This window comes from Schistocerca gregaria, chromosome 2, assembly GCF_023897955.1.
Source record: "Schistocerca gregaria isolate iqSchGreg1 chromosome 2, iqSchGreg1.2, whole genome shotgun sequence".
Lineage (NCBI taxonomy): Eukaryota > Metazoa > Arthropoda > Insecta > Orthoptera > Acrididae > Schistocerca > Schistocerca gregaria.
In genome coordinates this window covers 327026761-327050047 of record NC_064921.1, presented here as the reverse complement: position 1 = coordinate 327050047, position 23287 = coordinate 327026761, and the positions used below count along the sequence as shown (strand labels likewise).

Genomic DNA, 23287 nt, shown 5'->3' with positions numbered 1-23287 from the left:
ATGAGCTGAGAAAGAGAAAACACACTCACAAGCAACTGGTAGCTGTTAACTTGGAGGGAACTTTTCTGTCACCAAGTGCAGCTTGTCATATGACTATGAGCTCATCAGATGTAATACTGGCTGCTATTATGACAGTCTTGTGCAGGATGGGTATGATGGATGACAACAGTGCATTTGTTCACAGCCAATGTTCAGTACCTTGTGCACAAGGCACTCCATCTTCATTGTCATTCAGATAATGGGCTTTTCACATGCTGTCTCATGAGTGTGCCGCAAGTGCTTTAATTTAAATATAACAGCCACTGCCAGTCATGCCACTGTGGGAAACAACGATGACATAGGTCTAGTCCACCTATTTCTTGTATGGCTGTAAATTTTACGAAACGACAGACAGAATGGCCATGGGCCATGTTTTTAGTGAAGTATTTTGAAAACCATGCATTAAACTTAGCTCCCCATCATCCATCTTTATTTTATCATTATGTTAATGACATGTTTATGGTTTGGCCACACAGCATAGCAGCTCTTTAGCACTTCCATGAACATATGAGCAACATGCACCCAAACATACAGTTCACTATTGAGACAGAGAAAGAGAAAAGGCTGCCATTTTTAGATGTTTTGGTAAAATGAAAGTTGGATGGATGCCACTCAGTGTGCTGCAAGCCAACACACACAGTTTTCTCCATCCAGTCCAGAAGAGAGCAGCATTAAATATACTGGTACACAGAGGAAAACTGTTTCGGATTAGGACCACTTAGATTCTGAAATTGATCATCTAAAGTATGTGTCCGAAAGAAGAGCTATGGGTCATGTGACATGAAATCAGCTTTCTCCAGGAAAAGGAAACGTTAAAATGTTGAACATTCATGTGATGAACGATTGACCGCATTCCTTCCTTTCTGTGGCACTACATCCCTCAAAATAGAGGCCTGGGGAGATAACATATAAGATCTATTTTCTGACCTGAGAAGATAAAGAAGATGCTATGCCCTGTTTAGAAGAGTCTGTCTCCCAGGTATAAATACCTGTGTGTGTGTGTGTGTGTGTGTGTGTGTGTGTGTGTGTGTGTGTGTGTGATGACAGCAGAGATAATCGTAGTATTACATGAAAGCAAGCTCTCATTGCAGAGAAGAGCCACGGATATTTAACACAGTGTTTGTGCTACAGTGGGAGTAGTGACACCATCTGTGACAGCTTTACATAATTACTGACCAATCAAAAGCCTCTATGGGCTATATAAGGCTACCACAGCAGTAGTTCTAACAGTCAGTTGCTCCTAACAAAGACAATGGACGTAGCTTGAGGTTTTAGCCTGACTGACATGGCAAGAAGACTGATAATGTTTTATACAACAGTGCCATCACGGAAGACTTCACTCTCAATGTACAAGTAAATTGAAAAAGGCGCTACATCTTATTTGCCAAAAGGAAATTGTTCAGCCAACTGACAATGATATTCTCATGTGGGAGATGTCTACACAGGATGAAACAGTCCTTGGCATGTCTGCCATCACCACACACTGGTGAATTTCACAGGAAACTTGTCCAGTTGCATTTGTCCTGCAGGTGGCTTGTGCCGTATGAAGAACATTCACAGACGTAAGGCATTTTTTGGTACCATAATGAGCAATTCTAAAACATCAAACAAGATGTTCATACCTTTGATCCAGATCTGACTAACTTTAATTTTTTTATCGGTCACAATGGCTCTATTTATGGTAAGTTCATTGCCTTGCGAAGTCTGTGTCACACCATTGTTTTGCACGAGGGGTCTTGGTATCTCTCAATTCGATTTACTTATAAAAATACTGGGTGCTGCCAAATGAATATCGCAGTTTTAAGGCTTTCCAGCATTTATTATATTCAGCTTACAATTAGTTATAATACATCAAATGGAAGAGAAATTAAGTTTTGTTTGTATACTTACGCACATGCACTACTGACTACAGTTTACGTGCCAACTTTACAAACAATATGTTGCTGCATGGTGCATGGCAATGAAGATTTTCTGGATCGTGTCATCTTCAGTGATAAATCGACATTTCACCTAAGTGGAAATCTGAACACACACAATGCTCGCATCCCAGGGCCAGAAAATCCACATGAGATGGTATAGTTACAACCAGAATTCTCTACATAGAATGTGTTGAGCCACAGCCCAGCATAAAGTTTATGGGCCTATATTTTTTGGTGAAGTAACTGTAACTGGTGTTTCTTATCTTGATGCACTAGAACCATGACTTTCCTCAACTGGAAGAAGCTGAATCACAGAACTTTATTTGCAGCAAGATAGTGCATAACTCAATTCATGACTGAACAAAATCAAACAATGGAAACTCCAGGTAGGAATGTCAGTACGTGATTGGTTAAATGACAGTAACCGACCATGGGATTGGTCGCAAGGGACTAGATGACAGAGCTCATTTTGCATAGGCTCCACATTCACACATCTGACGCCATGTGATTTTTACTTTTGGGTTTCATAAAGAATCACGCTTAAGTGCCATTTAAGAAACATAACTGAAGCAGTTGTTGTAACAGTTACTTCAGACACACTGTTCAAGGTTTGGGAGGAATTCTATCAATTCAATGTGTGCTGTGTGACAAACACTTGTAAGAAAAACTGAGTTGCTCTTTCATTTGATGTATAATTTATAATTGTAAGCTGACATAATAAGTGTTACATAGCCTTAAAAACCTGACACTCGTTTTGAAACACCCTGTATATGATCGGTCAACTGCAATAGAAGCTAATTTTGCTGTTCTTGCCTTTGCAACAACCTTCCTTTGAGATTACAGTTTATAATGAAATACTAGATTACAATTGCAGTGATGCTTCAGTTGGACTACAAAATAGTATTAAGGGAAAGACTGATCTGACAACAGGATTTGCCTCCTCTCTGTAACAGACCAAAGTATCTTTTCTTATGAACTACTTTTCGTCGTCATACTAAATTTATCCTTTCTTTACATTGATCTGAATTCAGTTTAGCCATTGAGAACTTTTTTTATTTTTAACGTGTTCTAATCAAAATTACAAACTATTTTACTGATATAGGTATGGGCCTGAAAAATTAATATTATTGCCATTCTAATTTTATGTATTGATTGTTTACATCAATGTTTATCTTCACTTCCTGTTTCGCTAACGAAGTGAATAGTATGTGGTAGGCCCTACTATTTTTAATGATAATGATCATAACAATAATCTTCATTTGTGAGCCTACTGCCAATTGTTCCTTTCTAGCACTCCTTCCATAATGTCATCTTTTAAGCCACCTAAATAGCATTGTATATGCAACAATTTTTTAATCCTTCTATTACATAGGGTGGTCAGAAACTGTCTGGAAAGCTTGTATGTGTGTTGCAGGGTAGGTTGGGCTGAGAAACACTTGTTAAGAAAAAAAATCTGATACACTGCACCATTTCCATGTTAAGTAGCATTGAAGATAGCCCATTAGGCAGTTACATGTACAACTTCAAGCGGTCTGCCACAGATGGCACTGCGAAACTTAACACATTCTTTGTTCGATTTTAGAAAACTGGACAAGAGAGCGATACAAAAATTTGACTTACGGTGCTAGCAAGTATCGAACCCAAGCCAAAGGCTGAGCAGTCTCATGAACTATCATCTACACTATGAGAACTGACACTAATTGTATCTGGCGGGACACTTGAATCTGCGCATCAAATAGCCTGATTGGCTAACTTCAATGCTAATTAACTCAAACAGCACAAGATATCAATTTTTTTCCCCTTTGTAATTGTTTCTCAGCACAACCTACCCTGCAAAACCTTTACAAGCTTTTCAGGCTGTTTGACAACCCTGTGTAATCAGGTGAGATTCTGCTCCAGACAGTTAAGAATCCACTGGCCTAGAATATATACAGAGGGTTTCCACGTGTCCCTTTAAAGTATCCAGTACCAACCTCTTCCTTCTGTTAAAGAGCTTGGCATGCTCTGAATGACCATTAATTAATCTAGCATTGGGTCACCTGTCATCCATCCATTTTCTTGGCTCCTAAAATCAAGCTCTGCAGACATTTCTGTTCTGTTGATGTGGCTTTCCTTCATACAGGAGGAACTTAATTCCAACTTCTAGTGCACCCTGAATTGCTGTTATTTTCGACTTTTCGTTGATAGAACTTCTTATAGGAACACTTTTAACATCATTCACATCGACAGTAATATCTGACAGTACATCAAAAGAAACAGGCATCTAAAGTGTTATCTACGTGGCCCAGAAAATTGTTGTGGACTTCTTAGCTTAATTGTATCACACTGACACTTAAGTAGTTTTTTTTGTCAAATGCTGATGAGTTGGCATTGTTCTTCATAATGTAAGTCCTGCTTTTATCAGCCTCACCCACCTGCCAGTAGTTGCTCTGTATTCAGAAAATTCCTCTTTATCTCCTGTACCTTCATTCCAAAAATTGGTTGAGTAATCAGGAACTCTTCATCGTGTTTTTCTCACACACTGAACAACTAGCTGTACCATTTCATGAAACCTTCCCTCCTTCAGTCTCCTAAAGAAGCCTGGCATATAGCACTGGCAGTATGCCAAAGTTCCACCAGTAAATGTAAGATGACACCACTATTAAACAAAGTAAAGATGTTCATTTTGGGAACAATAATTTAATTAGCAAATATAAGATGACGCTGTATTTTTCAAGTGACGAACTTGGGGGCAAACCTCGTTTTACAATCGAGTAAATATGGTATTTCTAAAAGGAAGGCTGTAGTCAGTGTATTTGTTTCAATATTTTAATTAGTTTTCTTCCCCAAAATGTAGTCCACCCTGCTGAATTTAGATCAGTCAAGACGTAAGGAATGAGGTGAATCTCAGAATATGTATTATTATGTTCACTACTGTAGATACTGTCACAAACACATTTCAGGATCCCTTGAAGGTGACTGACACACACAATATGACCAGTTTTCACATGGATAAAAACCGTCAGTTGCTATTCTAAATGCAAGCACCAGCAAGGTCATTATTTCTGGAATGAATCTTTCACTCTGCAGCAGAATGTCCATTATATAGAACTTCCTGGCACATTAAAACTGTGTGCTGGACCGGGATTCAAACCCAGGATCTCTGCCTTTCGCAGGAAAGTGCTCCACCAACTGAGCTAGCTAAGAAAGATTCACAACCCATCCTCACAGTTCTACTTCCACCAGTATCTCATCGCCTACCTACAGATGTTCGTTCTCTGTTAACTTAGGACCAGCACTCGTGGAAGAACAGGAGTACTAGTCCTGAATGTTATGCAGGAGAATTTCTGTAAAATTTGGGGATGGCAGATGAGGTACTGGTGGAAGTAAAGCTGCAAGGACAGGTCGTGTGTTGTGCTCAGTTGGTAGAATATCTGCCTGTGAAAGGCAAAGGTTCTAGGTTTGAATCCCACTCCAGTGAACAGTTTTTTTCAAGGTCTGTGTTGTCCAAATACTAATATTTAAAGCCAAACTGAGAAAAGGAACTCACAGCAAACTAAAACTAATAAAAAGTTCAGTCCTCAGCGGGGAAAAAAAATGTTTAGAAACAAAAATGGGTGCAAAAAATTGAACATTTTCCATGTTATCTGTTGAACCATTCTTATGACTAAATTAATGCTTGCTCTCTTTGGATAATAACTGGATATCAAACAAAAATTAGAAGGCTCTCAACACTTAAAATATTATTGCTGCTCAAAATACAGGATAAGTCCAAACAAGGTACTGTACTCATTATAAAACTAAGTGTTCTCTTCCAAAATAAAGCAAGGAAATAATTGTACAACATAGGTTTGAAGAGCAGGGGTGCAGTACTCAAATCAGTTGCAGTTCATCAGCACATTATATGAATTGATACCATGAGAGACTTAAGAGACTCTGATCAATCTGGCGTGAGTAATGGTTTCACCCAACGCATTCCAAAAACATAAAAATAATAATCAATTCACTGTCATACAGATGGTGCTCATCACCAACATATCTGTGCTAATATCGTCTTTAAAAATAAATCTGAACATCCCAGTGTACACCACAAAACAGATAGTTAAGTAATATTTTCCACTCCTGTTTCAACAAATGCCAGACTGGTTTCTTACCTTCAAGTAGACTGTGTGGGGTACACCAGGTAAGAAGTATGGCAATACAAGTCAAGGATATAAACACACACACACACACACACACACACACACACACACACACACACACACAGAGAGAGAGAGAGAGAGAGAGAGAGAGAGAGAGAGAGAGAGAGAGAGAGAGAGAGAGAGAGAGAGAGAGAGAGAATCTTTAGCAACTGACATCAATTTTGTAATATTAAACATACTTATGAGGTGCTCAGTAAACCAACATTTCAGTTTGTTGGCCAAAAGAATTTTATTAAAAAATATTTGCACTTACACGAAACCTTAAAAACTAAATTGTAACAGAAGCTGTAGCTACTATTTTAGGCTATTTCTTTAAATTTATATGAATGAGTTTATGATTATTCTCAAAAAGCAACGTGGAATATTATATTACAATAAACTCTGCAGTATGGATCAACTTATTTCACACATATCAATTTACATTACTAACTAACATTCTTTACACAGTCCCTTAAGTATAAAATTATAAGACATTTAAAGTTGTACTGACAAATGTATCAGGGGCTCTGTATCTTCCCTAACAATTAATTTTCTTAAAATACTAGTGATATGTACAAACATTTAAAATTTATTGGTATGCCCAACACACACAGTGGGAATGATAAAATAGGGTACAAACATTATTTACAAAACAAATATCTCTGCCTTCGAAGTTATTGGCAGCCATTTCCTTAACCTATTTGTTTACAAATATTTCAATTATGCTCACTGTTATAATGACTACAAACAGATGTGCAGGATCGTTAATTGTTATTGAACTGTACACTAAGCCCGGAATTGGAGTACAATATGCATCAAATAGGGATAAACTCTAGTATGTTGTGTTAGGCACATATACTCTTAATTGTTACATAAAATTCAAGCCTAAGATTTTTAATACTTCAAGGCCAACACACTCACTTAAATGTCACTAGCTTCTCTGAAAGCTACCTACAGCAACTCTGGGAGGTACAATTAAGTTTTTAACAAAGAACTTTAGTCAGGTGAATCAAAATAAAGTTCTTATACCACATATTTAGGAATGCAAGCTAGAGAAGTCAATATAAGAAGTTAATTTTGCAAGTCTATATCTACTTTTAGAGAAAGCTGCAAGTTACTGGCCACATATGAGAGGTGGTTCTTTTTGTATCACATCTCAGGAGAGGGGGGAAGAAACCCTTCCCTCCACATTTACTGCAGATCATTAATGAAGTTTGAAACAAACGGTAATGATTGATGCCTGTAGTTGCACACAAACAAAAATGGGTAGATTTAAGAATGACATATAAGATGTTTTGTGGTATTTGCACAGCTACCAATAATGGATTAGAGAGCTGAGTGACAAGGCAATATTAACTGAATACTACAAAACTCACATGTAAATGAGATATTTCACTTTTCAATTTCTTAAATTAACATCATACTTTATTCCCTACTCCTAGCACTATTAATACTTGTTTTATACTGAACAAACAGAACCTAGTGGTAATAATTACCACCTACTAAAACCACTAATCATTGAGGCTATTTATAAACAGTTGTCATGAACCACAAATATTTTCCATCACACACATACAAAGTACTTCTTGTTGAGGGTACTTAGTATTACTCAACAATGCTAGTTAATCTGTAGATAAAGATATGCACGCTCGCATGCGAGTTCCCCCCCCCCCCCCCCCACACCCAGAATAAACATCTACCTGAATACTAAAATATTCTCATTCATTAGATTTAAAGTATATCATAAAGAGACTATTTCAGCATTATAGCTCAATTTAGAACTGATTAGTCTTAAGTAAGTGGAAAATTACTTCAGTTTAAGTACAGATTTTTATACCTTCTAATTACTTTGAATCTGCATTTAAAATATTAAAACCACTAATTAATTTTATGCTGTGCGCGCGCACACACACACACACACACACACACACACACACACACACACACACACACACCAATCACTATATAATAGTTGTTACAGTTCTCATTAATACAAAATACTGAAACAATATTTTTTTCATAAAAGACCAACAATTAAATGCACAAACTACAAAACCTTCTGTATTTACATCAGTAATGCAAAATCACAACACAGTTGATCACATAAATGCTATTTTATTAGTCTGGCATATCCTGCTTTTTAGCTCTAACGCCAGAGCTATTGCGGTACAAATAAACTTGTGACAATATCCCAATGTCAATGAGAATCTGTAAAACTCCACAAATCCAGAATTGTGGAGGAGCCTGCCTTACCAAAAAATATATTGTTTTGAAGATATCTCCTGTTGTCCACATTAGAACCATTTTCACGCTGAAAACAAAACAAAACATAAAATTAGGAGCTTATTTGTATTTTATACACTTACATAAGCCAGACCCAAACAAATGGGAACATTTTTACAATACCAACACACAGCAGGAGAGTATGTCCTAAATGAAAGGACACTGCTGTGAAATGATCACTAAAGATGTTTGTCTAGTTTACCTTATCTATTTTACCAATAATAATAGTAGTAATAATAATAGTAGTAATAATAATAATGTTCTGCTTCAGAGGTTGCTGAAAGTTTTGGTGGTGGTGGTGGTTAGTGTTTAACGTCCCGTCGACAACGAGGTCATTAGAGACGGAGCGCAAGCTCGGGTTAGGGAAGGAAATCGGCCGTGCCCTTTCAAAGGAACCATCCCGGCATTTGCCTAAAACGATGTAGGGAAATCACAGAAAACCTAAATCAGGATGGCCGGAGACGGGATTGAACCGTCGTCCTCCCGAATGCACCAACATACATGCACCATTCAAAAATGTGACTTAACACTTAACTACTATGGTAGTTGACAGGAACACAATTGCTATGGAGGGGTCTCTCAGACTGCATTTTTTTTTTATTTTATTTTATATATCAAGCCAGAATTTTGCTGAATGTATATAGTTTCTTGATTTCCTGTCATTCATTACACTTCTTAGACGTGGACTTTGTAGAATTTTTTTTTTTTTTTTTTTTTTAAACAAAGCAGTATTTTAAACACTCTGACAATTAGAATAAGGCAAAATTTGGAGTATATTTTTATTTTACGAGTTACGAAAATAAGAGCCAATAGTTAGCTCTCTACCCACACACAGATCATCATCAGAGAGATTATATTACGAATTGGTAATATAACTAGGTGGAAAAATCCAACTTTACTTACCATAAATTGTGTGCGAAGTCAGCTTTCAGTTTACGACTCATCTTTGCAATGTAGAGCGAATATTTCAGTCCATAAGTCTATGAATGGAGAAATTTTGCCACATTTTGCTTCTAAAATTACAAGTAAAAACTAAATGTGTGTTCTCATGTGCCACTGAATCATACTTTAGTCAGTTTCCACCTGCAAATACTTCACACAGGCCTTCCTGGAACACTCCAAACAAATCTGAACACCACACTGGTGACAAGGGTATCTTGTTTTCCTCTTCAGACGAGGGCAAAAGGCACACCTTTTTCGATTTTCGAAGTCTTCTTTCACTATCTGAGGCTTATCTTGTAAGCGAAAGATTCTTCTGATGGTGTCACTTAACTCTTCTGGCAAGTGCCCAATAGAAATTCTATGATTCATATGAGGTTCAACTAGGTCTCTTGCTAGAGTCTTCATGAAGCTCAATCTCGTCATTACTTCTGCCTTCGGATAAGCTTGATGTACCACATTACCATTTACATCACAAGTAACATCCGCTAATTTGAAGAAAATGGCCAAAGGCCGTCTTCTTGCCTGGTGACTTGACGAAGATGCTGCACACCTTTGGTCGAGACAGCCCACACCACCTTTTATTGTATTATAAAATAGGATGACTCAGGTTTTCCTTATTCAGGATCATTGTTTACTGAATGGTGCATAGAAGAGATCAGTATAGCAGCTTTAGACTTCTTGGGCATGAAGGAAACCAGAGTCATGTCTTCTGTAAAACCGAGCACACCACATTTCTTATTAGGTAAGAAGTTCTGTGGGATCTCCTTTTTGTTCTTTTTCAGCGGGAAGACTGTGACCTTTGTCATGGCATGGCTGGGAAGGGTGTGACCCTCACTGCCTTTTCCAGAATAAATGTACGCATTGTACAAGTAATTTGTAAGAGCGTCAGTCAAGCACTGAACTTTCAGGCCATATTTTGCTGGTTTGTTTGGCATGACATTCTAAACCCCACCTTCCACGACAAGGAACAAGCAAGCATTTCATCAACACACACACCCTACAGAGTAGCACAGTTGACTATTTTCGATGAAATGCAGAAAGATTTGTGAAATTGCTGCTGATTTGTCTATTTTCTTTCTTTCCACCTGATCATCTGGATTGTCAAATCGTATTGCAGACAATGAAAACTGAAATGTTTCTTTGGTAACAGTGCATCCGAAAACATCTCTGCCTGTTCCATCAGTTACAAAAATGCTGAAAACAGACTCATTCCCCGACTTGAAAATGGGTGAATACACTAATAGACCCATTAGAGCCTTCAATTCAATGACATCAACATCTTGTAGATAGGGTAAGCAATTGTTAGCATACTGTGCTCTAAGCTTAGATACTTTCAGATTTGTCCATTCAATGATTTAATCTAGAATGTCTGGTGTAAAGAACAGTTTCCATACCACCAAAACAGCAGGCTATTCTCTAAGACTTTTCACCATCTGTTCCAGTCCAGAAAGCTGCAAGACAATTTTGTGTTGCTTTGTTCTTACATTAGCTGGTGGCTGCTTTCTTTTTTCCATCGAAAACATCTATTCTTACCAACGAAGTAAGGTCCATCGTCATCAGCTGTCACATCCACATCTGTTTCACATTATAGGCATTGCATAGAAGGTACAGCTTTTACCACCATGGAGAAACAGTAGCACGCATCAAAAATACAGCATGCAAACACTATGGTACGTCTGTGTGACCTCTCAAGGCTGATAATTATAAAACACAAAGCAGCAACAATGCGAGAATGCTGGCATGTGTAGCTTGTCAGCCAATAGCAAGGTACACAGAAAGAGTCCATTTGGCTTTGCAGGGATGTGAGAAATACCTTGACACAAAAATTCGTAGCGGTCTGAGAGACAGTCGATAGTAGTTAAGTGTTAACGAAATTAATTTCTATATAAAACACAAATTTACATTCTTACAGCAAGGTGTGATCAATTCACATTCCTAAAGGCAACAACCATTAAATCTTTTAAAATATTCATGACGACAGGACTTCAGCACCTAGACTGCAGCACCTAGACTGCAGCACAGCCCCAAGGAAAATGTCACTATTCTGGCAAAAAGAAGTTTCACATCATTTTGTGGGATTTATGACACGGTACTTGCGATATATTTTGAGTGACTGATTTAACATTCCCTCTCGCATACACAACACCTGGTATCCTGTAAAGCACTACCATAAATCTACACAGATACAAGTAGATATCAGACAGAACTTATCAACACACCTTATTTCTTAAAACTCACTCACAATGCAAGTGCTACCTTTATTTATTTATTACGACTCTTGGCACAAAGGCCATCGAGCTAGACCTTCGGGCACTGTGCCAGAACCAAAACAAAAGCAGGCAGGTTTCATGATGCTCCAGCCCTCTGTTTGTACATATCGGTTAAAAGTGTGTATCGTGCCTTGTTTTATGTGTGATGATGAGTCTACGTGCCTTGTTTAATGTGTGATAATGAGTCTACTGTTTTCCCTTTATTGTTGTGTATAGTTTCTGATCATTAAGGTATTTATTACCTGTTTCTTATGTTGAATACTCATGAACTGAGCTGCAAGCAGAATGTCAGCTTGCCTTCATAAAGAATTTGTCACTGTATGTGTTCTGAATGAGTGGATGATACATAGACTAGTAAATTAACTTCATGTGACTGAATCCATATTCTGCAAAAGAATATACTACATGAGTTAGGGTGAGCCTTGGCAAGAAGTCCACCATTCAGCACTTCAGACCTGTGTGACCGCACATCTGCCCACAAAGCTGTGCACAAATTCCAACTGAGACCTTTGAAAATAATGTCAGTGCATCGACTGATCAATTCAGATGGTATTTGATGTCAACATTGCAAATTGTTATTGCAATTATGTGCATGACCCTAAAATGCTCTGTTCTTCAAAAGAAAAAAAGGCTGCATTTTTCAAGGTATGTGAACTTACAAAACAATCAACAATGATGTTCTGAAAATCATCAGTTATGAGTTTCTGTTTTATGTCTAAACAGGAGTGTGGTGTGCAACTCATTATTATAAGGATAACTGAATAAATATTTTTCCACCTAAAATCTAAATCAAAGTGATATTCATCTTTCGAAGTGTTAAAAGCCAACATGCATGCAAACATGCGAGACAATATTCAACATATGATTACAAGAGTTGAAATTTGGTGAGCCTTTGACAATGTGGTCATAATAAAGTGTCAGGCTGCTCTTGGCATAGCAGGATATCATTTTCATCATTTGCAGTACATAAACATAAGCTTACATCATCAATTGCATTTCAAGATTATGCTCAACTAGAGAAGATGCATCTAGTGATACATTTAGTTTACTCACCTCATGCCCAGCGTAGACTTGTTCTGGTAATTTTTTTTTAATTGTGGGACACCAAGCATTGCTTCAAAAAGTACTGCTAGGAATCCAACCAATTCCACAAATAATGGCACGTCGATAAAAAGGTACATAACTATGCCACAGGCTATGTGAAAAACTATGAGAAAATCTATATATGAAATGAAGTCTGTCCAAGCCCAGAAGTATTGTAAATCAAAGTCTGAAAAAGAAGCATGGATAATCTTGTAATTTCATCAAGCCACAATACCTAAACAGAACAGAAATCATATTACACTTTTAAGCAAAATGAACCAAATAACTTGCAGAAAATAGTGACAGATATAAGATGGGAGGGGGGATGGTGTAAGCCATATTATGCAAATCAACTCTGACACAAGATAACGCCAATTTTTCTATGTATGTTAGTACATAAAGAAAATGCACATGCTCTCGCAGTTATTCATACTGAGCTCTGAAGCAGCAAAAGTTTTTCAATGACACAGATGGAGAGTATAATGTCTAGTTCAAACTTAACATATTTGTTTTACTTGAAAAAATAAATTGTGACAAGCTATATTTAACTCCCAACAAATATATATCTACTGCTGTTTATCTTGAAAATATTACTTGCTGTTTCTAAAAGATCGAAATCAATTATGTAAAAGCTGAGAAGGAATGGCTGTAAATATTAGCAACAGAAATATACACTGATGACACAAAAAATTAAGAACACCTGCTTAATAGGTTGTTTGTCCATCTTTGGAATGAAATACATCACTGAATCTACATATCAGGTATTGAACAGTTTCTTGGCAGGTTTGTGGAAGTATGTGGCATTAGATGTCTATGCACAGGTCATGTAATTCACACAAGTAACTGGCCACCGATTTGTGCATGTGGTGATGACACCCAATAGTGACCCAAATGGGTTCCATGGGCTCTACATCAGGCGTTTTTGGTCGCCACGACATCAATGTGAGTTCATTTTAATGTTCCTCAAACCACTGTGGCACAGTTCTGCCTCCAAGACAAGGACTATTATACTGCTGAAAGGTGACATTACCATCACGGAAGACATCACACATGAAGAGAGGCAGGTAATTTGCAGCTGCCAACTTGTCATCAATTACTACCACAGGTCCTCAAGCGCAGGAGAATGTCTCCATAGCAAAATACCGCTTCCACCAGCCTGCAACTGTGGCGTGCTGCACGTTTCATGCCAGCATTCACATTGACAGTGTTTGTGGAAATTACCATCAACCTAATGTAGCAAAAGTGTGATTCACCCGAAGAGCCGGCGCTTTTCTATTGATCGACGATCGAGTCCCAATGGTCTCGTGCTCACTGCAATCACAATTGACGATGTCATTGTGGCAACATGTGAAAGGGGTGGCCTGCTGCAGAGCTCCAAGTTCAACAATGTACGATGAACGCTGAGCTCTGAAACACTTGGTCATGCACCATCACTGTGCTCTTTCAGCAGAGATGCCACACATCACCATCTGTCCTACTTTACAGAGCAAACAAGCCTCCGGAGTTATGGACATCCAATCATTTAGCATCTAGTGGTAGTTTCATTGTCCTTCACCTCTTTCTGTAGATGCTCAAGACAGTAACACATGACTAACCAACCAGCTACGCCATTTGTGACAGTCGTTCACAGGCTGTGTGTAATTATAATCTGCCCTTAGTCAAAGTTGAGATAAGCAACGGATTTCCCCACCTGTAGCCCATACCATACCATTGCCAGGGTGATCCCCCGTTGATGTCAGGTTCACTTACATAATTTTCTCACTGAATCACTTGCCTGCAACACCACCAGGTGGCATCCAATGTTGCGGTTGGCAATGGTCTTAATGTTTTGGCTTGATCAGTGTACCTGCTTGCTGCTGTTGTTAAATTAAGTACAGAATGATATGGTCAACAGCACCAATTTGCAAATGAAAAGTTCAGAAAATGTCAAAAGAACAAATAATATGCTATAACTAAACTGACTTCTAAAGATGGTAAGTACACTAAACAAAGGCATAGTAGAACCCTCAAGCAATTTCAATGACCTGGAAAAATAAAAAAATAAAAAACACTGCCTTAATTCTGTAAGAGAGGGTCCATTTCATCAAAATGAGAGTCTAGACATTGGTGGGGGTGGGCAATTGTACAGTGCAGCCATCGCTGATTAAAGGTTTATTCAATTTCAATATATAAAAAAAAAACAATTTTAAATGCCTGATTTTTCCCCCTAACATTTTTCAAGCTGGCAGGAGCTATAACTCATAAAATATACAAGCAAAGACGTTACATCTTTTTGCAACTGGTGAGTTGGCCTTGTTTTACTGCAGTTCATAGAATTTTGTGATATATTTTAATTTTGACTTTTGGTGCATGTTTGTTACATGACTGTTCTGTCAAAAACATTAAATTATTTCAGAGTGCTGCCATTTTGTTAAAAACCATTTTTGAAACACTCCTATGTACTATGTTGGACAATATCATCAGTTTCAAAGCACCTTTTGAAATTTTGTTCTCGGTTGAAAATTTTAGCGTTCAGAGGTCCCATCAACAACCCTCATACTCCGCGAAGGCCTTCTTCAATGTTGTGTAGTGTCCTCTGGGTGCAAGTTTACATAAAAAAAACAACCGCACACACAATACAATCTTGAGGGTGCAGTATAAAGGTTAGAGATCAATTTTGTAATTTGTTATTTTGTTAAAAAAATCATGAATATCAGTGCCAAAATCCAGTGTGACCTTGGTCCACCCCCTTAAGGATATTCCTTTCCATCTGAAAGACTGGAGCCAACACAATGCTAACCTCGTACCATTTACTATTTAGTATCCTCAACAATCTAATCCTAAATACACATTTTGCCTTTTGTCTTTCTCGTCCACGATATCGTAATAAATGAAATGCAGTCATTCCTAACAGCCTTGTCAGCTTGTGTATTTCTCTGGGTTTCCAATGCTCCTGGTGTTCCTTTTATGAGCACTGTAGTGAGTGAAGTGAATGTCCTGCACATTTCTGTTCAACAGCATGAATGGCGCTTAGGAAATCACAACAGACAAAAAAATCTTCGGCTGCTTCAGAAGTTTTTGCATCACAGAACATTGCATGATGCATATGTTTCATGTCAAAACAGCCGACTGATAACAGTACAGACTGCATTAGCGAAATATATCTGGCTTCAAATTAGGAAAATAGACACAGAGTCTTAAAAGATACTGTATGCCTACTGGCCAGTTTGCCACTAAGAATACTAATGTGATGTAGTCTATATTATTATTCAATCGTTCAGCTTTGTCATATAACATGATCTTAAAGGGCAGTTCATACAGTCTTCTGAAAGGCAAATTCCATACAGATAAAGAGAGTTATTTCATTAACATTCAACAATGTCCTTTACTTGAGACCTATCAGAGTAAAGTATAAAGTTATGGTGCTCATATACAATTACATAAAAGCTATCTGAAAATAAAACCTGCATGTATTATTTCTTGTATTTCATTAAATTCACAATAGCTGGAGTGTTATTTTATGTAAACCTATGTTGATACTTTTTAGTCTACCAGGTCATGTTAGGTTAGGTTGTTGCTACTTCACTTTTGTTCTGAGTGGCTTTTCATTCTTTAGTGATGTAGAAAGATTTGTTGTCCTGTTGGCAGAGTAATGGCACCTGAACACAGATTGCATCTGATGCATATGCTGCACCACAAAGAATTTCCACCAGGTTTGGAACTGGTACAGTGCTTCAGGCCAGTGTAACCTAAAATTTCAAGGCAATTATTTTCAAATTTTCAATGCTACAGAGTCCTATCTTGTTGGAACTCCACTGCTCTGTTTATCCATTTCAATGCTTATACTGATAAGGTACACTTCTGATCATTTCACCTATGGGTAAGAGTTTGTTGAGACTTCAACTGTGTCTCCACATACACTAGCACACAGCTTTCTTTCTAAGAAGGTTAAGTTTCTTCAAGTGAGTGCCAAGTCTGTTCACATGCTACTGCATAGAAAACCGATGACAGGATTGCCACAGACTATAATCGGTGAAAATGAATGAGAATGAGGCAGAGGCAATTTTATCTGGATACCATTTGCCTTCTGCCAATTGGTAGTGAATGTGACACAAAATCCACACACAGTTGTCTGTTGAATATGTTCAGGATTTTAAGAAAGTAAACACATTTTGTGCCATTTCCAACAAGACAGTCTAGGACCTTTCTTCTTCGCTGAGAAAATTATTAATGGTATTGTCTATCTTGACACACTGTAACTACGGCTCATGCCAGAACTTTAAACTGACAGAAAGGATTTCATCTTGCAATAAGATGGCATACTTCCACATTTCCACAAATGTGTATGAGACTACCTAAATGAGACATGGCCACACTGCTGGACAGGCCATGTTGCAGCCACTGACTTGGCACTACTCAAGTGACCATCACAGTCGCCAACTTGATGCCTTGCGGTCTTTTCTTGTGGTATTACATGAAAAATGGTGTCTATGTTCCATCTCTACCACAAAAACTCTAAGGACTTACATTGCAGCAGCTGTTCTTACTGTCACTCCTGATATGCTGGGTTGAGTGTGGGCAGAGTAGTAGTACTGATTAGATGTGTCACGTAATGAAGGATGGACACACAGAATATTTATAAATACTGTAAACAAAAATGAGAGTATCTCTTTCACATACTGTGGCATTTCTTATGTTGTCCTTTGCCATTTATCTGTACCAATTTTTTTAAGTGTTTCCAGATCTTTATAAACACTCTGTATAAATGAACAAATTCTACAGTGTCTAGGGAATCAGCAGAGCACTGTGATTTGACATTAATCTTTAAGATTTACAATATATTTGCTGTATAAATAATTTTGCAAGGTTGTAATATCTGCACTGATTGTGACATGACTATAATAAACTTAATAACTCCCCAATAGGAAATAAATACAAACATCACTCATAACATAAAAATGTACATAATAATGTTTCCTGGTATGCACTTTGCAATACACATGACTATTCTATGGTACAAATTGCTACTGAGGTGAAGTTCTAATTTCAATTAGTGTAGCAGTAATAATGATGTAAGAAGTAGAAACTAGTAGAACCACAGAATAAATACTTGTAAAATGCATATAACTAGCATGCAAGTGCTATGTCATTTACAACTTATACACCCCAAATTAAAGTGATAAATTGCTACACTAAGGAATGACAATGCAAAAATGATGTGTGCCATCACTCACCAATTAATTTCTTTAATGGGAATCAGAAATACAAAAATTTTTATTGATACAAAAAGAAAGGCAACTATTATTATTTGCCACTGAGAAACAATAGTCAAATCTTATTAAGTTGATTTTTCAAAAATATGACACACACAAACAACAGTAGTTAATACTTTAAAAATGCCTTGCATTAAGAACGACCATAAGAGATATTACCAAACAAATGATATCCAGCTACTTTTTAATGTAACACTGTAGCACTTTCTATCCAGTTTTTCTATCTTATTCAAGGGTGCTAATAAAATGAAAACTGAGAAAAGAATTAGTTAATAACAGGGATGAATAATGTGCCAGGTCTACGTAAGGTAAATTACTTGCTCTGGAGCTGAACTATTGCTTTAAAGAACACAGTAAATTCCTTAATACCAAAAGGAAAAAATGACAGACATAAAAACATTGAAAGTAAAGCAAAATGCATCCTAAGCAATGTTAAAAAAAGAATGATACAGATTACAGGGACACTGATGCAAGCATTGAAAGCACCCACTCCCTACTCCCCAACCATGGCTAGCAACATTAATAATAATAATAATAATAATAATAATAATAATAATACCCACACCCCCATGTACCAGTGAGAAAATTTTGATGGGTTACAGCTTCTAAGAAAGATATAAAAGTTAATATTTGTAAAGTACTTTTTATTCTGACAACAAATCTTTCTGAACATGAGGAATGAAATACATACTAAATTCTTGCGCTAATGCAATAATTTCAGCAATACAATTTTGATTGCAATTGTAAGCATTCTATTATAATGGTCACAGAACCAAAAAAACTTGTCCCCTTTCAGAATATAAGAATAATTCACAGTAAAATAGGTATTTAACAGGTAGAACGAAGGGAATGGAGGCATTTTATGAATAATAAATTCTTAAGATCGGGAGCTAACTTCTCAATCTGATTTATAATTGTCACATTTATATTTGTTCACGTATTATATCCACAAACATACTTTGGCAGTGAAATGTACAGTTGAACCACAATTTGGCTGAGTGCTTGTATACTGTAAACTATGCGCAATCATTCACGTGCCGAAGTAGGTGTGGAAACAAGAGTAACGAATGAGGGTGGAATTAGTTAAATAATCATATTTTTCTACTGGCTGTCATGTTCATAGAACTGTAGAAGAGTCAGTAAAGACAGTCTAAATGCAGACAGCTGCCTAAAATAACTTGTCTTGCAGCCCATATGCGAAACATGTATATTAAACCTCTTAAGGCTCCGTAACAGCGGTTGTGTGTGTGTGTGTGTGTGTGTGTGTGTGTGTGTGTGTGTGTGTGTGTGTGTGTGTGGGCGCACGCGCTTGCAAGTTGTTGTGCGACAGTTCTACTTCTGAAGGACTGTCCCAAACAAAAAAATGTTTCTAGTGCTCTTCTCCATTGCACCCAACTGCAACTCAGTGGCTCCTGTAAGTGGTAAGTAACAACCTACCCTTTCCATATTGCTGTCATTCCATCCTGGACTTCCCACTGATTTTAATCCTGGTCTTTTTGCCAGCATCATCAAAATATTGGCCACAATGCTGTTATAGTCAATATAATCCCAAAGGGTTTTGTATCCAATAGTGATTCAGGTCCCCTGTCCATGAGCTGCCGTCTTAATGGGAGCCATGGCCAAGACATGCATGTCACATGGTAGACCCCATGGCAACTGTTTACCACTGGGCTTGTGGCACAGATTCAGTGCTTTCTGTACTTCGTAGCTGTATTGTGAGTTGCACAAACGACTTGACTGTTTTTCGATCTCAAGTGGTTACTGATCTGGAACTGTTGTATTTCTACACTAACTTTGCTATGGCCAGGACCTGTTTGGTCTTCATTCGCTTTGTGAACTCAATCTATTCCAGACTTATAGAAATGTGTGTTTGTTTCCCTGTGATTTGATGTACCTAACTAAGCAAGTGACAAACAGTCAACCTATGACACCAGGATATAAAAAGGGCAATAAGTTTAGTGCAACTGCTAGCAGAGTATTTGTATTTAGTGGATCTGTTATACAATCACTAATGTCACACTCAATATACAAAATTAGATTTTGTTTCAAATCAAACAAAAGGAAAAAGAGTTGTCACCAAAGTTCAAATAAATCAAATAAAAAACTAGATGCATTCTGCATAGAAGTAAGGTAAAAAAAAACAGCTAGGTTATATGCAGCAGTCACAGAATGATGTGAAACAGTGTTCCAATCTGTTTAGGAAAGAGAATGAATGGAGATTGTTTGGACCTATGTAAAGTCAATGAACACTGTTATATGCAGCACTCACAGAATATTGTGGAAACAGTGTTTGTTACATTCTGTTTAGAGAAGAGAATGAAAGGACACTGCCTCTCACATCCAGTCTCCAAAACTCTGTCAGCCACCGTAACTGAAGACAACTAACTGAAAACAAATTGTTAAATTCTATATTTAAAAATGCATAAGAATCCTACTACTATATCAAAGTTTCAATATCAGCACAGACATACAAATGGCTGATAATTAAATTTATCAAACGGTACTGAAACACTACTGCTCTTGCACAATGAACATTCCCTCAGGACAAGGGACAGGTGATTTTCAATGATAAAAAAGGGTATGAGAATGCAAGGAATTATAAACTAATATCTTCAAAGTAAACAAATGAATCAGGTAACAGACTGGAGTGGAAGATGGGAAATGGGGTTCCTGGAACATGTAGCCAAGCAAACTGATGGCAGATGGATCAAATAATTTTTCTGCTGGATTATAAGTGGTAATCAATGGCAATGATGATGACCTAATTGACAGTGGACAGATGAAATTAGAAAACATGCAAGTACATCATGGATATAAATAGCTGAAGTTTGTAACGCATGTCTGGAGGAATAGTTTATCCTGTAGTGCATGTCGAATGGATGGCAATTTTATAAAACTGAAGACAAAAGTGTGAAAGTGAGTCCGTGATCATATTTTGGCACTTTATTTTACAGGTCCGTCTTGATCACACAAACTTTTACTCTTCCTTATTACCAGTTTCAGCTACAGCCATCTTCATGTCATAAGATATTCTGATGTAGTGTCAACGTCAAACTAAACATGGAGATACATGGTAAATGCTGGTGATGATCAGAATGTGACTGATTTTTATACCAAAATTTTTTCTGTATATATATCAAATGCATTCTGATCATCATCAGCATGTACTATGTACCTACCTGTTTAGTTTGACACTGATACTACATCAGAATACTTTATGATCTAACGATGGCAGTAGCAGAAACCGATAACAGTGATGTGTAAAAGTTTGTGCGATCAAGACAGACCTGTGAAATAGAATTTTATAAAAAGTGAACTTGTTGCATAACAAAACCTATTTACACCAGTACCACAATTGTAACTAGATTTGTACACTTTTTAAGTTGCAGAGTCAATTTAGAATCATCACATGTTATAGTACAACAACGCTTAAATTTACTTATCTAATCATGAACAGTTTTGTGCACTCACATTGCATCTGGGTTACAATTAAGTTTTCATTAATAAAAAGGTTTTTTTCTACCCTCTTCCTGATCCATGTCTTTACTCATTTTGACTGAACATGTGAAACCAATCAATTAAGACATGACACTACAATTATCTGTTTCAATGTTACCATTCAACTGTGAAAGCAACAATAGATCCATAACTATGATACTAGCCCTAATGCTAAACAAAATTTCCTGCTAAAATTTCAGACTTTTAAATCCATCCATGTAATTCTCTCTCCTCGTTTGAGATCAAGGCAGCTGAGATGTGAAACTACACTTCAAAATACTCGTACGAGGCTGATAAATCAATGTTCATCAACACGCAGAGTCAACCTACTTAAACAGAACTAGTAGGAAGACAGAGTTTGAAGAAAAGAATGACATCTAATTCTACTGGCAATTGTCCACAAATAAAGAACATCGTGGTAGTAATGAGCAACAGTTAATAAGCTGGGGAAAATCAGAATTTTTTCTGTGTTATGTACAGATAACAGACTGAAATACAAGGAATGCATTCTGGAGTTTATTAAAGTAATTTCAGCAATGTTTCTGTATTCTTATTGAAAGTCTCCAGATGCATGAAAAAGTATGTTTGCTTTATCCGACAGTGAATATCTAACCCATGATAATCTTAACATCCATTTGTTGCAGCATCCTGCAGCCTATTCTAAAGGAAAATGCTGTAACTTGCTTGCTTAGTTCCTGTCATTCCCTCTGGAACATAGGGCCATGATGAAATTCCTCCACCTGGTACGATTTCCAGCAAGTCTCTTCACTCCACATTTTCCCATCCTCTGCAGCTTTTCTCTTGATCGTCCTTTTCCACATCTGTTTGGGATGACCACGTTTTCTAACTCATTAGGGGTTCCACTCCAATGCCATCCTTTCAATAGCTCCATCTGGTTTCCTCAATATATGCCCAATCCAGTTCTATTTTCTTTCTTTGATTTGTATATTGATTGTTTTCTGATTTGTCTCCCTCCAAAGATCTTCATTTGTCATTATATCTGGTCATCTCACACTTAAAATACGTAGGAGACAGTGGTTGATGAAAACTTGGAGCTGGTTTTTTATGTGGTTAGTCACCTTCCAAGTTTCGCAACCATACAACAGAACAGCCTTCACACCTTTAACTTCCTTGTCAAAAATTTTCGTTCTACGAATCAGCATAAGTTCAACAAAACCACTTTTGTGCAACATGTTTTTTTTTTTTTTTCACAAACAATATCTTGCAAACAGCATGTTCAAGTGAACAGGTGGATTTTATCATCTTTTATTTCCAAGGAGCATCTGACAACTACCATACTTACAACTGATAACAAAGATAAAATCATATTGACCATCTTTGCAAGTATGCAACTGGCTTAAAGAGTTTGTGACAGAACAATCCAGTGTGTTATGCTGAACTGCCACACTACTCAACACAATGTTGCTGTTTGTAGGAAAGTATGTTGCTTGATGATCATAACGAAATGTAGAAAAGCTTGGACAATGTTTTCACTTAGAGCACTGCAAAGCAGGTTTTATTATCAGTGAGAGAATCTCACAGCATCTCATTTATAACTGGTAAACATATGGAGGCTGTTTTATTGTTTACATACCTCAGGGTAACAGTATGAAGGGATATGAACTGTAACAAAAACAATGAGGTTTACATGACCACTTACAGACTTTTCTGTTGAATTTTGCTCAGGATGTGAAATGGAAAGAACACATGGAATTACTAGTAGGATAGGAGAATGGGAGATTCAAATATGTAGTGAGCGTTCTGAGAAAAGTGGAACGCGTCAGTTGCAATGGTGCTACAACCTACTGTAGGATATTTGTCCACTGTTTGGGATCCTTGTC

General features: G+C 37.2%; 1 protein-coding gene across 3 annotated transcripts in view; it reads right to left on the bottom strand.

The window, feature by feature from the left end:
- Positions 1 to 6349: 6349 nt before the first annotated feature.
- Positions 6350 to 23287, bottom strand: part of LOC126336974 (solute carrier family 66 member 2) — a 67842-nt gene continuing 50904 nt past the window's right edge. For all 3 annotated transcript variants that reach the window (XM_050001195.1, XM_050001194.1, XM_050001196.1), the window contains 2 exons: positions 12667 to 12883; positions 6350 to 8429 (listed from right to left, as the gene is read on the bottom strand). In XM_050001195.1, the coding sequence (XP_049857152.1) occupies positions 8237 to 8429; positions 12667 to 12883 (410 nt within the window). In that variant the 3' untranslated portion in view covers positions 6350 to 8236. The remainder of the gene's footprint in view (positions 8430 to 12666; positions 12884 to 23287) is intronic.